The sequence below is a fragment of the Lissotriton vulgaris genome, chromosome 6 (assembly GCF_964263255.1).
Source record: "Lissotriton vulgaris chromosome 6, aLisVul1.2, whole genome shotgun sequence".
NCBI classification, from domain to species: Eukaryota; Metazoa; Chordata; class Amphibia; order Caudata; family Salamandridae; genus Lissotriton; species Lissotriton vulgaris.
The window spans coordinates 79,531,748-79,559,269 of NC_141694.1; the positions used below are offsets into that span (position 1 = coordinate 79,531,748).

A 27,522-nucleotide genomic window follows, 5' to 3' on the forward strand; every position below is an offset into this window, starting at 1 on the left:
TCTCGATCAGGTAAGTGACATGGCAGGTAAAGAGACCAGAAAAGAGACAGGGAATTAATCAAAGGAGAGAGATGATTGGAGAGGGGAACGAAGAAAGAGAGAAATGAATGGAGGGCCTATAGAGAGCAGGACAGAAATAGGAAGGACCTATGCATGGTACACTTCTGCAGTATCAAGTGTATACTTACCTAGGAGTGCCCAGATAGCAGACACTAGTTAGAGCTAGCAGAATGTGTGGCAGGGCATTCAGGACCAGCAGGTTGAAGCAGTGCCCGATGCTCCCATGCTCCCAGACTGGAAACGGATCTGAGGAGCTGGACCCACAGAGGTAAGCCAGCATCCAATCCATCTTCAGTCACCAAAGAATCAAATACCACAGAAAATTCTGAAACGAATCACACACAAAATGGAATCAAAATATTGGGACAGCAATAAATTATATCATTTAAATTGGGGGTTGATTGGTGAGCATATACTAGAATTTGGAAACCAGTACATAGTCAACTGCTCACAGTAACAACATCTTCTTGCAAGTTAAGCTAGGGCTATGAGATCTTGTACATGTGGTTCTGCAGTAAAATATGTCCCAAATGATAACTTTAAACTTCTCATACCACAGTTTCCTTCAAGTGGACAGATGGGTCGTCCTCTCCATGATGGAGTCTACAGGGACACTGCCTTTGGCCATTGATAGCAGCGGTTTCCCATGCCCTTGAAGCCCAGGGTAACATGATACCCACCTCACCATGCTCCAATGAGTGTGTGGACTTGGTGAAAGATGTAGTGCAGAGGAACAAAGAAACCCATGACTGAGGGAAATAATCCCCATCACCAAAGAAATAAAGGCCAAATATCAAATCTCAGTGAAACTGCAAGTAGTATATCCATCTAAAAGTGAGAATGATTACCATAGTAACAAAAGTGTAAATATAATCATTGTTGATCAAAATAGACAGTTCAGTGGCCCCACCTGGAGATGCAGTCGCTTCCCAATTGGTTCTGGGGAGAGGCTGAAGGTCTCAGTGGTACTTTAAAGTGGGAATGGTAATGGGTGGCCAAAAACCATCTCCAGTGCTAGTTTGTAGGATGTTGGCTCTATATATACTATACCTAAGTAATTTATAGTTTGCACAGAATCCAGTGGATCCCCAGTTATAGCAGAGGTTAAATTAAATCATCTCCAACAGCTCTATTTGTGATAGTGTGGTCGAGCAGTTAGGCTTATCAGGAGGTGTGTTAAGCATTTTTTGTATTCACTCAGACATGAACTGATGGCACACGCTCAGAGACAGAATCTAGACCAATTAGGTAAGTATAAAAAAGGTATCCTTATTTTTTTTTTCTAGAACCAAGAACAACTTGGCTCAGGAAAGTAAAATATAATTTCAAATGAAAGGCTGTACACAGAAATGCAGTTGTGGTTGAAATTGGAATCATTACAGGTTTGCATCTGCTTTCAGAACAGTTCGAAATACACTGATATTACTTTGGATTACTGTAGGAAAGTAGGATCTGCTTTCATGATTACCAACACATTTTGCTGGTGTTATACTGTTTTCTGACTAGTCTAACTGGGATCCTGCAAATCAGGACCACAGTCACTGTGCTCTCTCCCTAAATTGGACGATGGTAAGTACTTTGGTACCTCCAGAATTGGTTTCTGGTGTACCCTTGTAAGTCCCTAGTATTTGGTACCAAGGTACCCAGGGCATAGGTATACCAGGAGACTCCCATGGGCTGCAGCATGTATTATGCCACACATGAGGGACCACTCAAACTGTGACTACAGGCCTGACACTGCAGCCTGTGTGAGTGAGTGCTTGCATCCCTCACTGCATATAGAAGATTCCTTATATCTGAGGTCACTACATTTAACACCTATAAGTCACCACTATAGCAGGCCATTCGGTCATGAGGGCAGGTTGCTTGGTTACAAGTGTGAGGGTGCCCTTGCATGAGCAGGGCCCCACTGCAAACCCCAGAGTCGATTCTCCAGGCTTTGTAAGCGTAGTAAGACATTTAATATATTTAGTAGCTATCAAATCAAATACAAGATGTCTAACTATATATTGGCTACACCGAAACCGGTCATGTTAGAATCCTACCTGAACACCAATTCCAGTGTTTGATGTAGGATCCTATGTACTGGGGAGCTCCCCTAGGGTGCCCCTTTGTATTCTCTGTACCAGTCTTTCAGGGTCTAAAAGCAAGCTAGTGCTGCTGCCGATCACTGACACAATTCTGCCCTCCTGCTGGTGAGCTGAGCTCGAGCAGGGGAAGGTAGAACAATAGGTTTCCTGTCAAGGGGCGGTGCAACCACCTCCCAGACAAGATTTAGTGTATTAAATTGCAGTGAGGGCGCTTGCCAGAGCCACCAGACAGCTTTGTAGGGCACATTTGGTGCCCTCTGTAGCAAATAAAGTTCTTGAATCCAGTAAGTATAAGTAGGTATGATTTATTGTAGGTTAATCCAAGTTAAGTTAACAATTAAATGATCAATAGATGTAATAATTAAAACCCCACCAGGAGCAGTTCTTCTCTCGCTCAGCCTGTCTGCCATCAACTGCCTCTACTCAGTCAGGTACCAAACATTCTAGTGTGTCATCAAACATTCTTCTAGATGCAGTGGCTAAGCAATGGGGAAATCCAAGCAAGGGAAATGCAGAGCATAAGCAAGATGTAACACCCTCCTTGAAAACCCCTGTTTTAGCAAGTTCAGGGAGTCCTTGGCTCCCACTCTGGCACGAAACTGGGCGAAGGACATGGAATAATCTCCCCTCTGACCAGCCTCTCCCAAGGCGCGGACCCTTGAATTGTCGCAACCCTTTACCTAGGGTACTTAAGGGCTTACCTGTGGTTGGCTCTTCAAATTCGTTGTGGGACAAGATTCATAATCGAAACCACCCGGAACCGAGACTGCACCAGGGAAGACTCCTGTTGCTCCTGGTTTTATCCTGGTCTTACTGTTCTGCAAGTATTATTTGCCATCTGTACCTGTGCTTCATCCAAGTTCTCCTCCAGGCCTGTCAACATCAAAGACACACAAAGGAATCTCCCTTAGAGTGAAGGAGCCACTCCCCTGCATTCGCAGGCACCGCAACGAAGCTGACCGGTCTGCTGCTTCAGACGTCCCATGGACTACAAAAGGCTCAGCAACACAGGTGGAGGTTCTGCAACTCCCTTGAGGCCTGACCTGGCCTGTCAGCAAGTTTGAGGCCAGTATCCCTTGTCGGAACTGCTGGAACTGAACCCCTGTGCACTGCACCGACTTGCCGTTGCCAAGGCATGTTGACTCTGTCCTCCAGAGATCATCGGTCTACAAGAAGCTCCAGCCTCCAACATCTCTTCCTATCAAGATCTTTGTCCTCACCGCATCCTCTGCACTGTGGGCCTACATCTTTCGTGAGCTGCTCCAGGTCCTCTTGCAACTCCTGTGCCTTTAACCTGTGGGTCCTATGAGGGGTCTTCTTTGGCTTCAGTGTGGTCCTCTGCTTGCTCGGGGGCTGCGCTGACTATCCGCACTTGGTGAGTCCCTTGGACCGTGCTGGTCCCAACGCTGTACCTTTTTCATTTACCACGTCTGTTGCTGCTTCCAAGGCTTGTTGATGCTCATGCTGGACTTTGACCCCTTGTTTCGAGACTTCCGACGTGGAAAAACCCATTAACGGCTACTGGTCTTCTACAGTATCGCCTGGTCCTCACAGCTGCAGCAACAATGTTACTATCACCACTCCTGTATCTTCGTCATCGGTGGTCATTGGTCTTCCGTGCCTCCTGGTCACTTCCGAGTTGCATAGACTCTGTCCCCTCTGCTTGCAGGTACTTCTCTTCAAGAATCCATCCCTGGATTTCACCGGACTCTTTCACCTTATTAGCCAGCGGCATCTTCACTGAAGTCCTCTATTGTGGTCTGTAGCAATTTCTACCCGGCTTCCCTTGTGTAGATATCCTGGTTCGTGGGGTATCCACAGGTGGGGTGACTCTCCAACCTTCGATCTTCCACTGGGTTTCTTCAGGGTCCACCGGGAAAGGTCCTTCTTCAAAACTGCAACCGCAACTTCCCCATTGATTTGCATTGAGTTTGTGGCTGTGTTTCCACTCTGCACCCAGCCTCACGTGGGTTCCTGGGTACTTACCTTGGGTGGTTACTTGGTTCCCCAGCTCTTCTGAGTCTTCTGGGTCAAGTCTCGACTTTGGTCGCAGTTCGCATTCCACTTCTTTAGTATATGGTTTGGTCTCTCCCTGGAGACCACTGTGTGTTTCTGCTTACCTGTTTACATTTGATATATTGTGTGTATTGTATTAATATCTCTGGGTAGGAGATACACCAATGTGTTAGTGAGTGCGTATAATAAATATAACTATTTTATAAGAACAGGGTGTGGTTCTTTTTCGTTTAACCTATGCTATGTGATTAGTTCTGGTAAAACAAGCTGCTTAACACTCCTTCTGGACTAAGCCTGAAGGCTGCTCTCCACAGCAACCACTAGGAGAGCTTTCTAAGGTTGTCTAAGACCACTAAAATCACCATAAGGGTCGCCTTGATTAGTGCAGGGTGCTTCAATTAAATAAGTGTGTACCATATACTAAGCCAGCCTCCTTCATTGGTGTGCAGCGGTTGAGATTTAAGCCTGCACGGTTTTACCAGCTAATCTAGGTGTGTATTAAAGGAAAAACCATTACTAGTATTAGACACATACAAAAAATATTTTTGTAACAGTAAGTTCTACTGAACTTTTAGATTGGTTGTTAAGGGCCTAGCACAACCCTTTCTCCAATCTTTGGAAGTTTAGTTTTCACTAGGGTAGGTAGGTAAAAACAACCACACTACACCTAGTCACTATGGGCCAAATGTAGGTGGCCCAAAATTACTGAATATTCGGCCGTTACCGACCGGTATTGGGCATTTGGGATGTAGGTGGCCTAAATTGCAAATTCGGTAATTTACTGATTTGGTATTTTAAGGAATCAGTAAATTACCGATTCCTTAAAGTACCGAATCAGTAAATTACCGAATTTGCAATGTAGGGAGCACTCAAATTTTTTTTTCCCATTTTAGGATTCGTTATTTACCGCCAACTATAAGTTGGTGGTAAATAAGGAATACCTTTGAGAATGCAAATCTATGCATTTTCAACAGTGCCATGTGGCAGACATACATGCCCTTAGGGCATGTATGTGTGCCACATCTGCACACAAGCACGATTCAGGGGTGCAACAGGGTGTCAAAGTGACACCCTGGCACCCTTGAATGTTTCCCCCATTTTACCGAATCGGTATTTACCGATTCGGTAATTGCCATTCATTCCTATGGGCATCCAGGCCCCTAGGAATGAATGGCAATTACCGAATCAGTAAAAACCGATTCGGTAAATACCGAATCTTACCGATTCGGTCATTTTTACCAAAAATGTATCTACATCCCATTTACCTATTCCTAAATACTGAATCGGTAAAATTTGGTATTTAAGAATAGGTAAATTGGGATTACCTACATCTGGCCCTATGTCTTTAATGGTGGATCCCAGTGGGTCCTAACCCTCTAGATACAGTGGCCTTAATGTCCAGGAACTGAGGACCCTGTGTACCGCAAGAAAGTTGAGGGGTTCCTCTTACTGACTTTAATTCTGAGCATGACCAGGAAGAGTCTGATGACTCCACACTGGTGAACTCTGATACCCCAGGGAATAGTACAGATGGTACAGAGGGAGTCCCTCGAGGTAGGTCCCCCTTTATTCCTCCTGGGAGGGTTCCAATAATGCAGGGGAGGTCTGGGTCCTCCTCTGCCAATTCCAATGCTTCCAACAATTCTATAGGGACCTCCATCTCTAGTAAGAGAGAGGACTCCTTAGAGAGGGAGTATTACCAACTGAAACTTGAGCGAGCAAAGCTCAAGCAAGAGCAGTTGGCCCCTTGATAAGGCGATCCTGGAAGTTCAGAGGGATCGAAACAATTTGGGACTAGAGTTCCATGGTGGCGGCATTAATGCACATAGAGTCAGAGAAACATCCTTTGATACTAGAAACCCGAACAGGATAGTCACTCCTTACCAGGGGTGGGATGATATCCCTAAATGGATCACTGCTTTGTAGAGGGCCTGTAAAGTTCAGAAGGTCCCCCAAGGTCAGTGGGCAGCTATCCTGTGGCTCTTCTTTGGTAACAAAGGTAGAGACAAACTCCTCACTGTTAGAGACGAGGATGCAGATAATTTGTCAGTCTTGAAGGGTGCCCTCATAGATGGGTGTGGTTTAACCACTGGACAATTCAGGATTACGTTTAGGGACACACAGAAGGAACACGCCCAGGACTAGACTGATTTTATAGACAATGCTAATAAGAGTCTGGAAGGCTAGCTTCATGGAAGCAAGGCGCATGACTATAAGGGACTGTACAATTTGTTGATGAGGGAGCACATCCTTAATTATTGTCAGAATTACCAACTGCACCAGGACCTGGTGGACTCTGATCTGACCTCTCCCCAAGAATTGGGAGAGAGGGCAGAGAGATGGGTCCGAACCATGGTTAAGCAGAAAAATAATGGTGGTGGAGGTGACCAGAAGAAGCAAGATTCTTCTAAGAAAAAACTGCAATGGATCGCATACCGCTAGCCCCTCCTCCGGATCGCCCCTAAGGATTCTGGTACATATAGTTCGTAATTGGTTCACCTAAGTAGGTGCAAGTAAGTACTTGTTGTTCTCAAGATCTCTAGACCCGAGACATGGCCCGGATTTCGGGATATCTTCCCTCGTCAGTAGAGAACGTAGTTGGGATGAAAGAGAAGGTTGCCAAGTAACCTTCACAGGTCTCGATGCCTAACCAGCACGCAGGTGCGTCATCCAGAAGCTCGTCAGCTTAAAGGCTCATGGGAGCCCATTTGTAGAATCAACCGCAATGGATCGCACACCGCTAGCCCCTCCTCCGGATCGCCCCTAAGGATTCGGATACATATAGTTCATAAGTGGTTCACCTAAGTAGGTGCAAGTAAGTACTTGTTGTTCTCAAGATCTCTAGACCCGAGACATGGCCCGGGTTTCGGGATATCTTCCCTCATCAGTAGAGAACGTAGTTGGGGTGGAAGAGAAGGCCGCCAAGTAACCGTCACAGGCCTCAATGCCTAACCGTCACGCAGGTGCGTCATCCAGAAGCTCGTCAGCTTAAAGGCTCATGGGAGAACAATTAAAATCAATAAATGAGCCCCTTCTTGACTACCAGACACCCCCTTCGCACTACAATTCATTTGAACTCTGTTGAACAGACTGTAAAAAACGAGCAATTCCAACTGCCACATCTAAGTAATGTGTTTCTGATAACAGCTCAACAGCTTTCCTCCTGTGGACAGTCTCATATTTAAACAAGCATTGGCATAGCCAATAGATCTTGCCTTTGGGGCCTTATAAGTGTTTAGCCAAAGGTTTTGGTTTGGCCTTTGTTTTAAACTATGTTGTAGAGCAGTTTGGCTGCTGTGCAGCATGCTGAAAAGTTATATTAAACAAGCCTGGCCACATTATTTTGTAGGCACATGCATGCATTACCACGTGAAATGATGCAGGTGACTTTTTTTACTTTTGTGATCCAAAAAGGAATGCAATAGCTCTTGAATTTGCTTGAGGTAAAGCAATTAGCACTGTACATGATAATGTCTTTTACCGATGTGTTGTAGAGAGAATGTATGCGGTGTGTAGTGGAATTATATGAGTTGGATTGGAATTGTAAATTGTAGAATTAGTGTGGCTTGGAATTTTGTGGTGTGGAGTGGATTTTGTTAGCGGAATTATGTGGCATGATATACAGTTGAAATATGTGGATAGTAATAATGTGGTATTGAGCATACTGGAATTATGTGGAGGTGTTATGTTATTTAATTTTCTATAGTGCTCTAATCAGAGGGAGGCATCTTGGCGCTTACCTAGCGAAATGAGGATGGTGGCCGGTCACATTAAATGAATATATTAAAACAGGAAAGTTTTCAGTTGTTTCCTAAAGGCGATGTACGAAGTACATTTTCGCAGGGCAACAGGAAGCTGGTTCCAGTATCGTGGGGCGAGATACGAAAAAGCTCTCCCCGCCCCCCGTGCGGCTTAAACGGATTCGGGGAACCTTTAGCAGAGCCAAAGAATTGGATCTTAGGTTGCAGCCCGAAACCTGCTTTATACATTCCTTCTGCAGGTAAAGGGGACCTTTGCCATTCGCAGCATTAAAGTTAAGACAGCAGATCTTAAACAAGAATCGCTTCTTAATTTGATTACCAGTGCAGCTGTTTCAGCAAAGGAGCTGAGGAAGAGCCTGGGGGACGATTTAAGATCATCCTAGCCGCGGTATTTTAGATTACTTGCAATTGGGCAAGCAATGTCTCACCCACTTCCGCCAACATTGCATTCCCATAATCTAGACGACTCATCACTATCGCTTGGACCAAGGTTCTCCGATGATCAATTGGCAAATAGGGAAGTATCCTGCGTAGGAGGCGAAGGCTGAAATAGAAGGAACTAATAGTGGCCGCCACATGATCCTTCATGGTTAGTGTAGAATCCAGTTTTAGTCCGAGATTTTTCACAACTTGGTCTGAGATGGGAGCAAGTCCCAGCTGGTCAGGCCACCACTCGAGTCCAGATGGTTGACGCATTGCTCTTAAGCATAATCTTGGTCTTATTGGGATTCAATTGGAGGCAGTTCTCTGTCATTCAATTTGAAATTGCAAGCATACCTGCTGCAAATCGGGTTTTCTCATCCTCCAAATCGGAACCGATTGGAAACATCAACCGAGTATCATTAGCATAAGAGATTATTTCGAATCCAAACGGTTCAACAATTTTTGCGGGGGGGCATATACATATTAAATAATGTAGGACTTAGGCAAGAGTGTGTGATTATGTGGAATGGTATTTTGGGGTGTGGAATGGTATGTAGTGTTGTTTAATTATGTCATGTGCTGTTGAATTTTGTAGCATGATGTGGAATTTTGGTGCTCGGATTGGATGTATTTGGTGTTCTGCAATTGTGCTTCTGGGTTGACGTATGCAGTTTGTTGTTGAATTATGTATTGTGGAATGGAAATGAGTGGAGTTGAATTGTGTGGAGTGGAACTGTGTGGCGTTGAGTGAAAGAGCAATGTGATAGAGAAATAAGAGAAGGAAGGGAGGAAAGATGAGAGGATGTGAGAGAGGAATGGAAGGAGGGAAGGAAGCACGGAGTGAGGGAAAGAAAGAAGAAACAAGCATTTACAATGCAATGGTCTCGGCATTCTTAAAGTTAGAGCTATTGGCATTGCTCATGACATTATTTTTAATTATGTTTTTTTTTTTAATTTCAAATTTGTTTTATTGGTTTTGAGAGCGAAAATAGGCAATACAAAACAGTAGGTATGCAGCAGGCATATATAGCGAGCGAGACAGACAGGCACGTCTTCTCTAAAGGTCATCAAGTAAGCAAGAAAAATATGCCAACACAGATATGCAATGCCGATGCTATGATTAAGGCGCCATGCAATAAAGTCAACTGACCAGAACAAGAAGAAGAACCTAACCCCCCTCCCCCTTCCCAACATCCCCTCCCTCCCCCCACCCCGACCAGTATGCCGTTTGTCTGGAACCTCTGTTATGACATGTTCAGAGCTGTATGCTTCAGGGCATTCGAGTTTATGGGGGATCTTGTGGTGGTCCTGTAAGCCGTAGAATGCGAAGATAGTTTGGGCAAGTGATTTTGTGAAATTCTTTGTACATGAGGGACAAAAGCGGCTGCCAAACCTTCTGAAATGAGTCTGCTGTGTGTGTAAGCGTGGCGTGAACACGTTCCATGCCCAACGTGAACCATAGTTTATGCAGCCATCCAGTGTGAGTGGGTGTGGTGGTTGATCCCCAGAGTGATAGGATATGTTGTGACGCTGCTTGCATGGCAATGCCCATCTGTTTACCGCGAGGGGACCTCAGAGGAAATGTAAGCGCGTTGGGTAGTCCCAAGATTGTGTATGCAGGGAAGCGTGGAATTTCAGTTTCAAAGGTGGAATCGATATCATCTAGAACCGCCTTCCAGTATTCCTGAAGTGCGCGGCAGTCCCACAGGAGATGGGTCAAAGTGCCCCTTTCATCGCAGCCCCTCCAACACAGCGCACTTCGAAGTGGGTTGCTTTGATGGAGTCTGACCGGGGTAAGGTGCCAGTATATGGCCAATTTCACCGCCACTTCCCTGGCATCAGTATTACGAGTGGTGTGTGCAGCTCTGTAGTATACAAACCCCCATTACTTGGGTGACAATGCCCTGCCGAGTTCCGTTTCCCAGCGTTTCTGTCCCGCCGTCTTACCTGGGCCGGCCGCGGGTGATAGCATCTTGTAAAGGTCTGAGATAAGGTGCCGATCCGAATCTTTCGTTACCAGCCACTTCTCGAATGGCGTCAGTCGCCGACTAACTAGGGGAGCGCATTCCGGGCTCAAAAGCCAGTGGCGGAGTTGGAAGTACTGGAACATGTGAGGCTTGGTCACTCCATAGTCTTGTACAATATCGGTGAGGGGGAGAAAGCCCTCTAAGTCAAAGAAATGGCCGGCAGAACGGCAATCCGTACCACGCCATTGTGGAAAGGCACGAGGGTTAGTGCCCGGTGGGAATTCCGGATTGTCTAGGATCGGAGTGAGTGGGGAGGGGAAAGTTGTTAGGCCTCTCTTGACCGCCACCATGTCCCAAGTCTTCATAATGGTGCGCGTGATGGGGGATCGAAGAAGATATCGTGGTCTGTGTTGGCGAGCAAGGAATGGGATCTTCCATAGTGACGTCTGGGCCATTGCTCTATCCTGAAATAGCCACCTCTTCTCGGACTCTTGCCTATGCCATTCCACCAAGTAGCGGAGTCGTGAGGCTTGAAAATATTGCAAGAGGTTGGGGATTCCGAGACCACCTTAGTCTCCACCTCTGTGCGCCACTTGTTTATGCAGCCGTGCGCGTTTCTTTTCCCAAATGAACTGATGGAAAGCGGTTTGCAGGTCAGCAAGTGCGCCAGGCGGTGGCAGGGCCGGGAGAGTCTGGAAGACATACAAAATCTTAGGTAAGGCTGACATCTTCACTGCCGCTATGCGGCCCAGCAAGGAGAGGGGTTGTTTCGACCCACGTGCAAGATCGGCTCGAATCTGAGAGGCAAGCGTTTTATAGTTAAGGGTCACTGTCGAGTCGGTGGAGGAGGTGAGAGTAATTCCCAAGTATGGGAGCTGTGCGGATGTTTGTAAATCGCAGCCAAAGTCAGGCGCCGGAGTGCGAAGGTGGGCATTGCTACCCAGAGGCAAAATCAAGGATTTCCCCCAGTTGATTTTGAAGCCAGACACCGCCCCAAAGCTCTCCAGTTCCTCCAGGAAAGCAGGTATAGAGTGGGATGGTCGGTCGAGAGCAGCGATGATATCGTCGGCATAAAGCCCCACCACGTGAGGTTCTTGGCCGAAGGTGATACCGCAGATGCGAGGGTTGTCTCGGATTTTCTGCGCAAGTGGCTCCACTTATAAGGCGTATAGGAGGGGCGAAAGCGGGCACCCCTGACGTGTGCCTCGCTATATCTCGAAGGGGTCCGATTTAAGGCCTCCTAGCCGGACCCGAGCTTGAGGGTGGAAGTAGCAGCTTGCGATCCAGGCTTGAAAGCGATCGCCTAACTGGTAACGCTGTAGGACCTTCTGCAAGTAGGTCCAGTCGACTCGGTCAAACGCTTTCTCTACGTCGATAGCCAACAGCCTCGAGTCTGAGTTTTGGAAGTGAGTCTTATCCACTAGATGCAGTAGCCTTTTAGTATTATCACTGCACTGGCGGTTCGGGACGAAGCCCGATTGATCCGGTTCAAGGATTCCCGGTAGGCAAGGGCCCAGACGGGCCGCTAGTACCCCTGTGAACAGTTTCAAATCTAAATTAAGTAACAAGATGGGGCGGAACGCAGAGCAATGTGTTGGGCTTTTGCCCGGCTTAGGCAGCACTACTATCTCTGCCCCAAGCATATCCGGGGGTATGGAGCTCGGGCCCTCGAACGAATTAAATAATCTCGTGAGTACCGGTGCTAGCATCTGGCCAAAGAGTTTATAAAAGCCTGAGGAAAAGCCATTAGGTCCCGGCGATTTAAGGGGCGCAGGCGGGAGATAGCGGCCAGGACTTCGTCCAGGCAGATAGGAGCATCTAAGGCCTCCGCGTTCGTTTGAGACATCGGTGTGACTTCCGCTGACTGCAAATATGCGTCTATGTCAGTAGGCGATACTTTATCCTCGCTGCATAGGGAAGCGTAAAACGAGCGAAAGGCGTCTGCAACCTGTGTTTCTTCAGTAAAGGCCTCTCCGGAGTCGTCCAGGAGGGTGGTGATTTTTGAGCGTTGAGTCTTGGCTTTTAGGGCACCGGCTAGAAGGCGCCCGGTGCGGTTGCCTCCTACATAATATGTATGGTGGAGTCGGAGGGCGGCGAATTCCGCTCTGTCAGTGTCAAGGCTGGCCAGTTGGGCCCTAGCGGCCTTCAGCTGTCGCCAGATTCTCGGAGCGCAGGTGCGGCTGTGAACCCTTTCTAATTCAGCTACCTGTGCTGTGAGGTTGTGTCTCTTTTCTTTGCGGATTTTGGCGTCTGCAGCTGCAATTGCGATCAATTCCCCCCTGACTACAGCTTTTAGGGCTCCCCAAAGGGCCGATGCCAAAGTTGTGGAGATATCATTAGTGGCGAGGTAAACCGAAATGCATTTATGGATTTGTTTAGTAACGGCCGGTCTCTGCAAAAGGGTCTCATTAAGCCGCCACAAACCCGGGGTGCGCGAGGTTTTGGGCATGTTGAGCGTCAGTTCTACCGCGTCGTGGTCAGAGAGGGCCGCCGGGACAATGGAAACATCAGTGACACGTGTGATTAATTCTGAGGAACATAAGAAGTGATCTAAACGTGCGTATGTGCAGTGCACATGTGAGTAGAAGGTGAAGTGCGCCGTGTTGGGGTGTATCGCCCTCCAGAGATCCAGCAGACCCCTCTCCCGCAGCCACGACAAGAACGCTTCAGATAGCGCTCCCGTCTCCCCATAACGGTGCCCAGATCTGTCTTTGTTCGTGTCCATGACTAAGTTGAGGTCCCCCCCCAATGAGCAGTTGAGAGTTAGGTGGCTGTAATGCTTCCGAGAGTGCGTTTTTAAAAAATGGTTCCTGGCCTGTATTTCAAGCATAGATGGAGCCGATCGGCATTGTTCCATTCCCTATGAGGAAGGTATAGGCTAGGAGGCGTCCTTTAATTTCTCCTACCTTGACCCCCACCCGGCCCCGGAACCGCCGGGACACGAGAATGGCCACCCCTGCTTTTTTAGTTGGAAGTGAAGAAAAAAATTGCTGAGGGAAGGCCCGGGAGCGCATCCTGTGCCAGTCTTTAGGTAAGAGGTGAGTCTCCTGCAATAAGCAGACGTCTGCCCCTGAGTGTACAAAAAACAACTGGGAGGTCTTTTAGTAATCCAGAATTACTAGGCGCACTACCCGGGTGGCCGTAAGGTCATGCACAAAGAAGGTGATAAGTGTAGGCAATGAGGCGAGCGGTAATACCTCGCAACCGCTCCAAAGTGGACCAGCAAGCTAATCCACACAATCAGAAAAATCAACAATGCCCCTGCACTAAACACATACAATATCAGACTGTTAGGAGTATAAGTCTTTGTAGAATTACAATAGAAACATGTAGTAGTTAGGACAGATCTCTAACAAATCTTAGTTCTCCGAGAATGAGTGTCAAGAGGTGGAAACACATGGATGGATAAACAGTCCGTTTCTTGGTGTAAACACTTCAGTTTATTGTTCCAAATCAAAAGCCAACACGTGTTTCATCGCAGGGAACACACTGCGAATCTTCAGGGCTAGATAAAACATAAAATACAATTTTTGGGAACACGTACGTTAATGCACTATATATGATCATGACTTTGTGTCCACCAAGGTGACATGGGCATGCTATTAGAGTGACTTGGTGTTCTTGTGAAGAGAAACAAAAACAAAAACACATAAGTCAGGTGACATATGTGAGTGGGCAAAGGGTCCAAACTATGTGACCCGACAGAACGGAAATACACTGGCCGGATCGCAAAGTGATGTGGCGACGTGAAAAAGTGCTGTGTTATTAATATCACGGCATCCCAGGTGACTGGTGACAGCTACTGTAACGAGTAGTCGAAGACTAACTGTCTAAGTTTTAAAAAAGAAGAACAAACCGCGATATCTATTATGTATATTGTTTGTTGTAGTATTCTATTTTATTGGCATATATATTTTATGGTTTACTCCATTGGTTTTCTCACGAGTTTGGTGTGAGAAAGCCATTCCATTCTTGGTAGTCATACCTTAATTGAGTATTTCTGGGATTAAGGACGTTATGTCAGGGCATCTAATCCTATGTTGTTTCTTGCTAATGATTTGGGGGGAAGGAAGGACTGGTCAGTGTATAGAATCTTTTCCGTATCTATATGAGAAAAAGTAGAAAAAATAGAAAATGCAAGATTGATAAGGCAAGGGAGTTCGAAAGTGAATGGAGGAAACTGGGTGTTACGCCACAAGTACTTTTGAAACATGGAGTCAGAAAAACTGGGGGGAATATCTGATATCTATAAACCGTTATTCTTAGGATATACACTATGTTAATGTTAGCCACTCTTGAAAGTTGAGTAAAATAGAGGCTAATCCTGATTCAGTAATCCTCAGTTCGATATTATAAAGGTTTTTATGTACACTTTTTAATTACTAAGAACAAAAGAGGGAAGGGGGGGGGGGGCGACATTCACCCTCGTTGAAAACGAAACCGGATTAATGGTTTGTATTTATGGAAAGCCCAGTCTGGGCGTAGCGTGAAATCCTGTAATCAGATTGCCCGGTTTGTATGGTCGGATTGTACTGGATCTGTAAACAATGTGACGGGTACAAGAGACTTGTGAAAGTTTTGTCTCGTTCGAGACAGTTCTCAAAAGACATACATATCTCGGGGTATTAGAGAGTTCAAAAAATGGAAGAAAGAACCTACCTCGATTAATCACGTGTGTTGTGATAACCGGGAGGGGAAAGAAAAAACTTCACGACTGGCTGGTGTGCCGATTGGTGCGAGAAGGCTGTTCGCCTAGAACGGTAAAGTGGCAGTAGTTAGCCATGTGTCATGTAAACTACACGAAACATGTTTGGCAGTATTATTCAATTGTTTAGATAAGGGGGCTCGCTTACCTAAACTGCAGAGATTCCCCTCTTTTGGTCTCCCGGCGCCGCGTATCTGTGACGGACACGTGACCGGAAGTCAAGCCGGTTTAAATGCCTGAAGAAAGTCGTAGCCACTAGAGCGCTGGCTCCAGCCTTAAACCTGCCGTAGTTGGCAAATAAAGGAAGAAATACTTAACCTCTTGGATTGTAGGTTACAGATGGTATCAAGTTAAAAAGTCCCGATGCAAATATCGATGGTGATTACATCGGACATTATTTGTAAACTACGTAATTAATCTTAAAGTAAATGTGAGTAAAAATAACACCCAGTGTCAAAAACGTAAAAAGAAATTTATTCAAAAAAGAGTGGGGGATAAAAAAGGGGTCAGAAAAATAAAATTCCTTTAAGCACTGATTGTAAAAGATGTTTTCTAGATAAAGTCAAAATCAGTGCGGGTCCACACTCATATACATATTCTGTTTCTGTGATAATAACAGGTGACCACGTCACCAGGTTTAACTCGTATAGTATAGGATATCAGTGCTGAAAAAGTAGTGAGTGACAAACCCTATATCTTAACAAAAAATTAGGGTATCTAATTACGAACACAGATGACCGCAATGTGATGAAAAGGAGGAAGACTATTTCGGAGCCTATTGCATAGTGACCTAAGCGTATCCGTTGCTGACAGCTATCTCATCCAACATGTTAAAAAGATGAAAAAACATATATTCAAGACAATAGTGGTACCTAATTACCCAGAAAGAATTGTAGTTCTGGGTCATAGTTTAAACCACATTCGATGCTCCGAAGACGCATGATCCAGGTAGCTTCCTTGCGTCTCAAAGCTAGTTCCCGATTACCACCCCTCACATGGACAGGCACAGTTTCAATCCCAAAAAATGATACTCGGAAATCCTCTACATTCATTTGGCATTTAGCAACATGTAGGGCTACTGGGTATTTCGGGTCCTGTTTTTGGATAGCTCTCATGTGCTCCGATATCCTGTCTTTCAGGGCCCTGATTGTGCTGCCTACATACTTCTTACCGCAGTGACATTCTATGACATACACCACATATTTTGTTGTGCAATTGATATTGACTCTGATGTCATAGGTTTCCTCAGATGGGCCTTTGAAATGTTTGGTTTTGTGCTTGGCCCATTTGCACATAGTGCAGAAACCACATTTGAAAAAACCATTACTGCGTTGGGTTAGCCAGTTTGGTGTCATGTCTATGCGAGGGACAGTAGGACTGAGCCTGTTCCTCAAAGTTCTCCCTTTGCGGAAAGTGATCTGAGGGGTTGAAGGGATCTTTCTTTTAGTGTTGAGTCCTCTCTTAGTAGACCCCAGTGTTTAGTCATACTATTCCTGATAAGATGGTGAAATGAATTGAATTCAGTGACCATTCTCACTGTGTTGTCTTGCGTCTTCAGGTTGTCTTCGACTTTAAGTGTATCAATTCTCTTGATTTTAGTCAGCTTCTTATTTGCTTCGGATAAGATAGTCTTTGGGTAGCCACGTTTCTCAAATCTGTTGTTCATGTCATTCAATGTGCTATTGAATACGACATCCTCACTGCAGTTACGTCTTGCACGGAGAAATTCCCCATAGGGTATTGATCTAATTTGATGGGACGGGTGAAAACTATCCGCTCGCAAAATAGCATTGCAGGATGTGGGTTTCCTATATAGTTTACTCTGTAGAGTATTATCTTTTATATAGAATTCCAAGTCCAGAAATTCCATATGCAATTTACTGTGTTTCATGGTGAAACTTAGTTCCCAGTCATTCGAGTTAAGATGGTCAAAAAAAACCTGTAGTAGTTCATCTGTACCTGTCCATAGTAAGATGCAGTCATCTATATACCGACCCCAAAATAAAATGGAGTCGGTATACAGGCTGCCTTTTGTACCCCAAATGTGGTCTGCTTCAAAAACTCCCATAAAAAGGTTGGCGAAAGAGGGAGAGAATTTTGAACCCATGGCTACTCCTCGTTGTTGTTGAAACCATTGTTTGTGAAATATGAAGAAGTTGTTATTCAGGATGATATTCATCATTGAGATAAGCATTTGAGTGTGTGCCCAAAGGGATGCAGGCCGGTGAGACAACACACGGGTGATTGCTTTTACGTTCTGTCGGGTCACATAGTTTGGACCCTTTGCCCACTCACATATGTCACCTGACTTATGTGTTTTTGTTTTTGTTTCTCTTCACAAGAACACCAAGTCACTCTAATAGCATGCCCATGTCACCTTGGTGGACACAAAGTCACTATCATATATAGTGCATTAACGTACGTGTTCCCAAAAATTTTATTTTATGTTTTATCTAGCCCTGAAGATTCGCAGTGTGTTCCCTGCGATGAAACACGTGTTGGCTTTTGATTTGGAACAATAAACTGAAGTGTTTACACCAAGAAACGGACTGTTTATCCATCCATGTGTTTCCACCTCTTGACACTCATTCTCGGAGAACTAAGATTTGTTAGAGATCTGTCCTAACTACTACATGTTTCTATTGTAATTCTACAAAGACTTATACTCATAACAGTCTGATATTGTATGTGTTTAGTGCAGGGGCATTGTTGATTTGTCTGCCCCCGAGTGCTCTAGGTATGAAATGACAGACCTTCTTTTTATCGGATTGTTGAGGCCTTTTACATTGAGAGACAATACCTTAAGTGTATCAGTCATCTTTGAGTGTAACGAATTTGACAAAGCGTGGCAACACAACCCGTTATTGCGTATAGTAAGCAATGGTCAGCACATGAGATCTGTTGATGTCCCTCGGCATACTGGTCCCCTCCCTCACTCCCACCCCTGTCCCCCCCGCGATACTGCTCCCCACCCCGGTACCTGACAACTCCCCAGGTGATCCCCTGTCCCCCCTCCCACCTACCCAGAACAGCCCCTACCCCCGCCCAACAACACCCCCCTCCCTCTCCCACCCTAACCCCAACCTGTGGTTCCCAAACAAAAGTCATAGTCCCAGGCCTATCCAAAGTCAGTTCAGGACTGTAGGTTTAGAAGGTAAAGGAGACTGTGGCAGTGGCGAACCAAGTGGCCCCCCGCCCCTCCCACCCCCCCCCCCACTTTGAAAAAATGCATCAAGTACAGCTCCCTGGGCTTAGCCAGCAAGCATGGCGGTCGTGTAGAGCGCGAGCTCCGACCAGCCTTGTTGAAATCCTGCAAGAATATCCTGCCCTGGTCCTTGTAAACGGGTCCAGATAACACGGATCGGTGCCTGAACCCTGTGGCAGTCACCTGCCCGCGATTGGTAGCGCGGGACTACTTCTAGCAGCCAGGACGTCGCCTGAGCTTGAGGGGCTCCGGGGCGGTCTACACAGCCGGGGCCTCAATTTTGGAGTGGCCCAACGGCGTGGAGCGGCGACACCGTAGACGACGGCGGCACGGACCCGCCGCATCTTCCGGGACCCGGGGCTTTCACAAACGACATCTCTTGTGGACCAGCGGCAGACGGTGCCTCACGAGCCGAGCCCAGTGGGGACCTCGGCAGGGAGTCGCCGGATACACACAGAGCGGGGGAACTGTCAAGCTGCCGTGGAGCGGCGGTGCCTGATCACCGCGGGGCGCGCCTGCACAGGTCGAAGGTTCTACTGCTACCCCGGGTCGGCGTTACCACGAGTGGTGCCGTGCTGGCGGAGGACGACTACTCGGGGGTCGTGTCGGGCCTCGGTGTGACGCAGTTGGCGGCTCTGAGATTGGACTTATCTTGAGACCGGCGACGCAGGGGTGTGCTGGCTGTTTGGCGCAGTCGGGACCCCCTCGCCGTAGCGGGGTACGCTCTTGGAGTGTCTGCTACCTCTTCCCCCCCTACCTTCCTCGGGGAGGGAGTCTGACGGTTGGTGGCCATATTTGGACCTGGGACCTCGTGGCGGGCCAGAGCCGCGTGCCGAGAACAACATGACGAGAGGTAGCGGCAGCCAGAGTAAGCAGGGGCCCATTGACAAATTCACTGAGGCGGCTACGCGAAGGGTACCCCGGCGCAGGTACCGGACAATGCAGCGCTCATGGCGGCTATCACGCAGTCCCGGGATGTCCTAGATGCCAAGATAGGGGCGGTGGGCTCGGAAGTCATGCTCCTCCGGCAAGACCTGCGGAACGCTGTGGAGCGTATAGCGGGTACAGAGACACGCATAACTGAGGTAGAAGACGATGTTTCCTCCCTGAAGAAGAGAGTCATGGTCCTTGAGAGGACGCAGAAGGGCCTTGTACAAAGGGCGGAGGAGGCGGAAGGACGGGCAAGGCGTAGTAATCTGGGGTTTATTGGCTTCCCGGAGGACTGTGAGAGAGGGAACGCTGAGAGCTTCCTTACACAATGGCTGGAGAGCTGGATTCCACCTGAAGCTCTCTCTCGCTGCTTTGTGATCGAGAGGGCCCATCGGGCACTGACAAAGAAGCCGCCGCCTGGTGAGCGCCCGCGCCCCATGATCGTTAAACTCCTGAACTATGCAGACAGGGATGTGATCCTAAAGCAGGTGAGGCAGAAGGACTATACCAAACAAGTGCAACAACAACGCCAATCCTTCGCAGCGGCTAAGTCCCGTCTCAGGGGTCTGCAGCTACAATATGCCCTACTCTATCCTGCAAGGCTGCGGGTGATCTTTCAGTCTCGCACTTTCTTCTTCAACACCCCAGAGGAGGTCTTTCAATGGACGGATGAAACTGTGAAAATTCGACCGAACAGGGCAAAAGGAGGAGAGTCTGACTCCTCTGCAAGTAATTCGGCCAGGGGAGGCCAAGTGAGTCAGCGCAAGCGCAGGGGCCGTTCGCGCTCAAGCCGCAGCTCGAAATCTGTATCAGCCACGCGTCGAAACGGGGGAGCCCAGGACGCCCAGGAGGATGTGCCTTGACTTTTGTGAGAGCTGACTAATAACTTGCTTGAATGCTTTATGTGTTGGGACCAGTCACAATGCTGTTGAGGCTGGTGTCCCACAAGGGTTAGTTGGGAGGGGGCGACGGCCTAGTTCCATATGGGCTGCTGCGAGGGGTTTAGTTGGAGGGGCTGGTACTTGGCTCCCAGTTGGGGCCGGGATCATGCTCTGACCACGACAGGTGCTTCCACGTTTGGGAGGTGGGGGGTAGGCGGGGGGAAGTTGGGGTTTGGTTGCGAGGGAAGGGGAGAGGGTTTGCGCTGAAACTACTGCTTGCTGACTGTCCACAAGGATGCCAGGGTTGCTGGCGCAGCGTGAGGCTGCGACACTTTGCACTACTCCAAAGGTTATGGCTGGTGAGGGGGTGCGGTTAGGCCCGGGTGGGACACGGATTATGTGCTGGAATGTGCGGGGTATGTTGGATAAAGTGAAGCGGGGGGCTGTTTTTGCATGGGCCAAGAGGAGGGGGACGGATATACTCCTCTTGCAGGAAACGCATCTGCTCGGTACCAAGGCACTGTGCTTGCAGAGGAATGGGTTCATACACACATACCACTCGGGGTTCACTAGAGGATCACGGGGGTGGCGGTCCTTGTCCACTGAAGGGTCCCATTTATACATAAACGTACGTGGACAGACCCACAAGGTAGATTCGCATTTGTACATAGAGAGATCAGGGGTGACCCAGTCCTCATTGGTAGTGTCTACGCCCCGCCTCCGCTACAATGGCCCCTAGTTGAGAAACTGCTTTCCCTATGGGTTGACATGCCAGACGCCATGTCCGTCGATGGTGGGGATTGGAATGACGTGATGGATGTCGCAATGGATAGATGGCGCAGTGTGGATGGTGAGCGTGGAGCGGCGGGTGGGGACAGTCACACGTCCCGGTTGCGGGCTCTGGCCACGGGCTTGGATTGGGTGGACACGTGGAGACACAAACATGGCATGCACAGGGAGTATACTTATTTCTCGGCAGCATGCGACTCCTTCTCCAGGCTGGACTACGTTTTTGTTCCGAGGGGCATGGTAAATAGAGTACTGTCCGCTGAAATCCTGCCGAGGGCGTTGTCTGACCATTCGCCGGTGTACGTGATACTAGACACTGACGAGCCCGACAGCCATTCACCGTGGCAACTGACGCAGGGACCTTACCGGGCCCATATGACATGTGAAATTGCACACTTTGACGGTGAATATGGGCACCGTGGACACCGCGGCGATGCTCTGGGAGGCGATGAAGCCCACACTGCGCGGTGTGGACATCTCATGGTGTGCGGCTGCGCGCAAAGAGAGGCGTAGGGACCTGGTGCGACGTGAGGCGGACTTAGAGGCGCTGGAGCGAAGGGGCAGGGAAGTGGATGGTGGGGCGGCCAGGAGACAGTTGGTTTTAGCTCAGCAGCAATACTCAGCGGTGCTTCTAGATAAGGCCAAGCAGGCATGGCTAGCCACGCATAGTCGTATCTATCAGTGGGGTGATAAGTCCAGTAAAATGCGACATCGACTGTCAGGGTGTCATGCACGCCCAGCCTCTGCCCCAGATAGTGGGAATGGATGGGGAGCCCCTCTTGGAGCCGGCGGCGTAGGCTGACAGTTTTGCCGCATATTATGAGGCTCTTTACGCGCCACGGGAATGTTCGGAGGCGGAGGTAGTACAGCGCTTTATAGATGACCTTCCTCCTAAGGCCGTCACTGATGAGGCTCGCGAAGTGTTAGACCACCCCCTGTCGGATGAGGAGCTCGCCACAGCGCTGGGTGAACTGAACCCGGGCAAGGCTCCGGGGCCGAATGGGTTCCCTAGCGAGTTCTTTAAACACTTTGTGACTCAGCTAGGCCCACACTTTCGCCCGGTCATAGAGGAGGCACGTGAGACCGGCTCGCTGCCGCCGGACTGGCACCATGCAGAGGTGGTGTTTTTTTTTGAAGCCTGGGCGACCACCAGAGGCCCATGCGTCCTATCACCCGATATCTCTGCTCAGCACAGAGGCCAAGATACTAGCCAAGGCCCTCGCCAATAGACTCAAGCCGTACATTACCGACCTGGTACATTCTGACCAGGCTGGTTTTATGCCACAGCGGGCTACTCGCCATAAAATACAGCGGGCGCAGGTAGCAGTGTCGGCCTGGCGAAGGCTGGGGGAACGGGCTGCACTGTTCTTAGCCGACATGGATAGGGCGTTTGATTCCCTAAGCTGGACGTATTTGTTCGCTCTTTTGGGGCGTCTCAACCTGGGCCCTCGTTTCTTGGCGTATGTGCAGCTCCTATACTCAGATCTCACGGCGGCGGTGCGAGTGGAGCGGGAGATTTCCCGCTCCTTTCGGCTCGAACGTGGGCCGAGGCAGGGCTGCCCCCTCTCCCCATATCTGTTCGCCCTTGCTATGGAGCCCCTTGCGGCGTGGGTGCAGATAGACCCTCAGCTCAGGGGCTTCCAGTGGGCGGGGGGAGTGATGGATAGAATAGCGCTGTACGCTGATGACGTGCTGTTTTTCCTCACCAACTTGGAGCGCTCGGGGCCTAGGCTCCTGCGAATCCTGCAAATCTTTGGTGAAACCTCTGGATTATATTTGAACCCTCGGAAATCTACATTATGGATCCTGGGTGGCCCGCAGCCTGTGGGGGACTGGGCGGGGGAGCTTCAAATAGCCACAGACGGCATGAAATACTTGGGGGTGTTCCTGACGGAGGACGCCTCCGTTGCTATGGAACGTAACATTACCCCGGTATGGGAACGCACCCGAGACGACATTAAAGTCTGGTCCAGAATGCCACTCTCCATTCATGGTCGGTCGGCCATCTTTAAGATGGTGGCTCTCCCACGTTGGATCTACCAGCTGCAGAATCACCCAGTCCTGATTGCGCAGAGTTGGTTCCGGCGCCTTAACTCGGCGCTCAGCCGATTTCTATGGGAGGGGGGTACGGCGAGGGTTGCCCTGCGGACCTGCTTCCGGTCAATCTATACTGGTGGCCTGGCCACTTCAGATGTCCTTTCCTATTACCAGGCGTCCCACTTGTTGGTCTTAAACGACTGGTGGTATGCTGATAGAAGAGACCCCGCCTACGCGGTGGAGAGGGCTTTGATGGGCACAGCGTCCGTCCATACACTACTATACTCGGCGCCGCTCAGGAAAGCTCTGCCATCAGCCACACAGGTGGTTTTTCAGATCTGGAGGCAGACGCTAAGTAGAATGGGTTGGTGGAACGTGCTAACCTAGGAGACCCCACTCTGGCACAATGGCCGCCTGCCCCAGTTGGACACCTTGCCGGGCTTTCGGGGATGGGATGCGATCGGCATCTCTACCTTAGGTGATGTTAGGTCAAGGGGCGTGCTCAAGTCCTTTGATGACCTGCGCGTAGAATACGAGATGCCGAGAACCCAGTTCTATAAATATCTTCAATTCCGACATGCTTTGACACCATATATAGCGGGGTTGGATGACCTGCCTGAATTTAGCCCGCTAGAGGCAAACATTTTTATGGGGGAGCTACCCGACAAGAAACTGTCCCGAATATATCAAACCGTGGTCCGACACTGTACCACCGACCTGCAGCACCTCAGAACAACATGGGAACAAGACGTTGGGGACCTGGATGAGGAGGATTGGGTGGAGGTACTGGACAGCCCTAGGTGAGCTGCAATATCCACACGCCAGCGACTCATACAATTTAGGTACCTACACCGCACATATTATACTAGGCAGCGCTTATGGAAGGCGGGTCTAATTGCGTCCCCGGATTGCCTCAGGTGTGGGACGGAGGTTGAAACGCTACTACATACAGTGTGGGAATGCAGGGCGTTGCAGAGATTCTGGACAGGAGTGCTTCGGTGCTTGGATGAAGTCCTGGCCTGGGTACTTTAAAGAGACCCTAAACTGACTCTGCTACATGTTATGGCCGGGGTAGGAGGCAACAGATACAAGCGTCACTTGCTTCTCTTGGGCTTAACCTTGGCGAAACGAGACATTGCCCGTTCGTGGAAAGCGCCCCAGGCTCCCTCTCTGGCGGCATGGAAGCGGGGCATGGACTTCTGCATGGGGATGGAGCAGCCTGTCTTTGTGGCCAGGGGGTGCCCGCTCAAACATTGTAGGGTGTGGAAATGGTGGGCGGACTATCGTGGTCTGGAGCTGGACTTGCCTCCCGATGACACCACAGACCAGCCTCGAATTTAGCCGGACTACCTTGGCACTCTGTACAATTGTCAGTGACGGTACTATACTGTGCACTGAAAGTGTTTTACCTTGTAGAGCAGGCAGCAGCGCGCAGGGAGGGGGAGGGAGTTGCGGGTGGTGAGGGGAAGGGGGGGGGGAGGGACCAGTTTGTCGTATCCTTGGTTTGCATTTCCTTTTCCTATAATGTAACACCAGAAAATGACTGCATATGTGTTCAAACTAATGATGTTGGCGATTGACTCCGGGTGACAGAGCTTTACAGAATATATGCTTAATATGCACTCAAAAATCTGTTTAAAAAAAAAAAAGTATGGCTCCCTGGCTGAAACAGGTTCAGGACTTTGTAGCGGTGTCTTTAACTACTTCTTCGATGGCTGCGGCATGTTCTTTGGCGATAGTCCTTGGGTTCGGGAGGAGGCGAGTTTTAGGTGTGCGGCGTCTCCGTACCTGTTGCCAACCGTCTCTAGAGAGTTGCGTACAATTCGCTTGGGAGGACCCCGGGGTAGAGTCCCCCTCTGATGCGTCGTCTGGCAGCTCAAGGCCCAGTAGGGCACAGGTATCCTGAAGCGAGCGGAGCTGATGCAGGGTTCCCTCCCATTTGAAGATCAGGCGGAACGGGTGGCCCCAGGAGTAGGGCACCCCTTTTACCCTCAAACGTGGTGACTGCTTTGAAATCCTTGCGTTTCTGAAGCGTTATAGCGGAGAGGTCTTGGAAAAGTTCAACAGGGCAGTCTCGTTGTGCTCGACGTGCTTCCCTTAGTATTCTTTCTTTCAAGGGAAAGTCCGAGAGGAACGCTAAGATGTCCGGAGGGGGGGCAGGAGCACGGCGGGGCAATCCCACTCGGTGCGCCCGGTCGATGCGGATGGGAAAGTCAGCAGGTTCATTGAGGATCTCTCGGAATAGGTCTTGGAGATACACTGTGACGCTATTCCCCTCTGCCTTCGATGGTACCCCTCTAATCCGTATTTTGTTCCACCGAGAGCGGTTTTCAAGGTCCTCCGTGTGAGCTTGGAGGTCCACCTGCTGCTCCCGAAGACGGAGGACTTCTTGTTGGAGGTGCACCAGAGTTTCACAGCGTGCATGGTTAGAATCTTCCACCGCCACCACTCTTTCCCCCAATCCATCTAGGTCCCGGCGCAGTTCCCTCTGCTCACTCACCAGTTCCTGCTTTAAAGTCTGGAAGTCATCACGTAGCGTGTTGAAGAGGGTTTCCAGAAACGACTTTGTGATAGGGGCTTCCTCAGTGTTCTTGTTTGGAGTAGCCGCCGAGGCTGAAGGTGACATAGGTTTTTGGGATTTCTCGCCTTTTGTGGATGTCTTCATGAGTAGTTCATTAATCGGTCGACCCCCCCTGCGATTAGCGTTGGACATTGTGCCGTGGTCTGTACGTCTAGGTGGTGCGGTCCTATTTACACCCCCGTTCGCTGTCAGGAAGGTCTATCAGCTGGCACTCCCGTCACCCCTCCGATCCCGTGGCCGCAAGTGTTCCTAGTGATACCCTGCTAGGTCGCCAAGGTAGTTCAATTAACGGGCGTAGTGTCCGCAGCTCCTGTCGAGATAGATGCGGTTTCGTGCCCTGTGTTGTTGATAGGGCCCAATGTCGTTGGTCAAGGTGGTATCGGGTCGCGTTCGTGGGTTTTCTGCAGCTCACCTTTGCTTTCAGCAGATTAGGCGTATGACATCGAGTACGGGCCTCAGAACCTTGGCTCACTCCGGCTGCAGCCGATGGCGGTGAGTGAGTGCAGTTTCACCTCTTTTGGTCCGCACTCCGGGGTTACGTGTCCGCGCTGCTTCGTGCAGGATGTGAGGGGGGCCAAATTAGCTATTTCGGGGCTATTGTGGGGGGTTACAGGGGATTAGGGCGAGGAGCTCCGCAACCAGTAACCATCTTGGCCACGCCTATGTTTTGTTTTTTTAAACATAAATAAATGGCATTGTCATTTACAATGCCAATAGCAGGGCAAGAGAGCAAGCACAAGCAACGAGGGGGCAGGACAGCAAGCACAAGCAACGAGGGGGTGGGAGGACAGCAAGCACGAGCAACGAGAGGGGGCAGGACAGCAAGGACAAGCAACGAGGGGGGGCATGGGAGCAAGCACAAGCAACGAGGGGGCAGGACAGCAAGCACAAGCAACGGGGGGCAGGACAGCAAGCACGAGCAACGGGGGGCAGGATAGCAAGCACGAGCAACGGGGGGCAGGACAGCAAGCACAAGCAACGAGGGGGGGACAGCAAGCACAAGCAACGAGGGGGGCAGGACAGCAAACACAAGCAACGAGGGGGGGCAGGACAGCAAGCACAAGCAATGAGGGGGGCAGGACAGCAAGCACAAGCAACGAGGGGGGCAGGACAGCAAGCACAAGCAACGAGGGGGGGCAGGACTGCAAGCACAAGCAACGAGGGGGGCAGGAGAGCAAGCACGAGCAACGAGGGGGCAGGACAGCAAGCACAAGCAACGAGGGGGGGAGGACAGCAAGCACAAGCAACGAGGGGGGAGGATAAAAGCACGAGCAACGAGGGGGGAGAGGACAGCAAGCACAAGCAACAAGGGGGGGCAGGGCAGCAAGCACAAGCAACGAGGGGGCAGGACAGCAAGCACAAGCAACGAGGGGGCAGGACAGCAAGCACAAGCAACGAGGGGGCAGAACAGCAAGCACGAGCAACAGGGGGCAGGGGAGCAAGCACAAGCAAGAAGGGGCAGAACAGCAAGCACAAGCAACGAGGGGGGAGGACAGCAAGCACAAGCAACGAGGGGGGGCAGGACAGCAAGCACGAGCAATGAGGGGGGGCAGGACAGCAAGCACGAGCAACGAGGGGGGGGCAGGACAGCAAGCACGAGCAACGAGGGGGGAGGACAGCAAGCACAAGCAACGAGGGGGGCAGGACAGCAAGCACAAGCAACGAGGGGGAGGCAGGACAGCAAGCACAAGCAACGAGGGGGGGAAGACAGCAAGCACAAGCGACGAGGGGGGTGCAGGACAACAAGCACAAGCAACGAGGGGGGGCAGGACTGCAAGCACAAGCAACGAGGGGGGGGCAGGAGAGCAAGCACAAGCAACGAGGGGGGGAGGTTAGCAAGCACGAGCAACGAGGGGGGCAGGACAGCAAGCACAAGCAACGAGGGGGGCAGGGGAGCAAGCACGAGCAACGAGGGGGCAGGACAGCAAGCACAAGCAACGAGGGTGGGGTAGGACAGCAAGCACAAGCAACGAGGGGGGGGCAGGACAGCAAGCACGAGCAACGAGGGGGGAGGACAGCAAGCACAAGCAACGAGGGGGGGAGGACAGCAAGCACAAGCAACGAGGGGGGCAGGACA

The 27,522-nt window shown here is 49.8% G+C and overlaps 1 protein-coding gene across 2 annotated transcripts in view; it reads right to left on the reverse strand.

The window, feature by feature from the left end:
- The window catches only part of LOC147706825 (ATP-binding cassette sub-family C member 10-like), an 875,391-nt gene that overhangs the window by 713,793 nt on the left and 134,076 nt on the right, over nucleotides 1–27,522 (reverse strand). For both annotated transcript variants that reach the window (XM_086925960.1, XM_086925959.1), the window contains exon 3: nucleotides 189–385. In XM_086925960.1, the coding sequence (XP_086782086.1) occupies nucleotides 189–349 (161 nt within the window). In that variant the 5' untranslated portion in view covers nucleotides 350–385. The remainder of the gene's footprint in view (nucleotides 1–188; nucleotides 386–27,522) is intronic.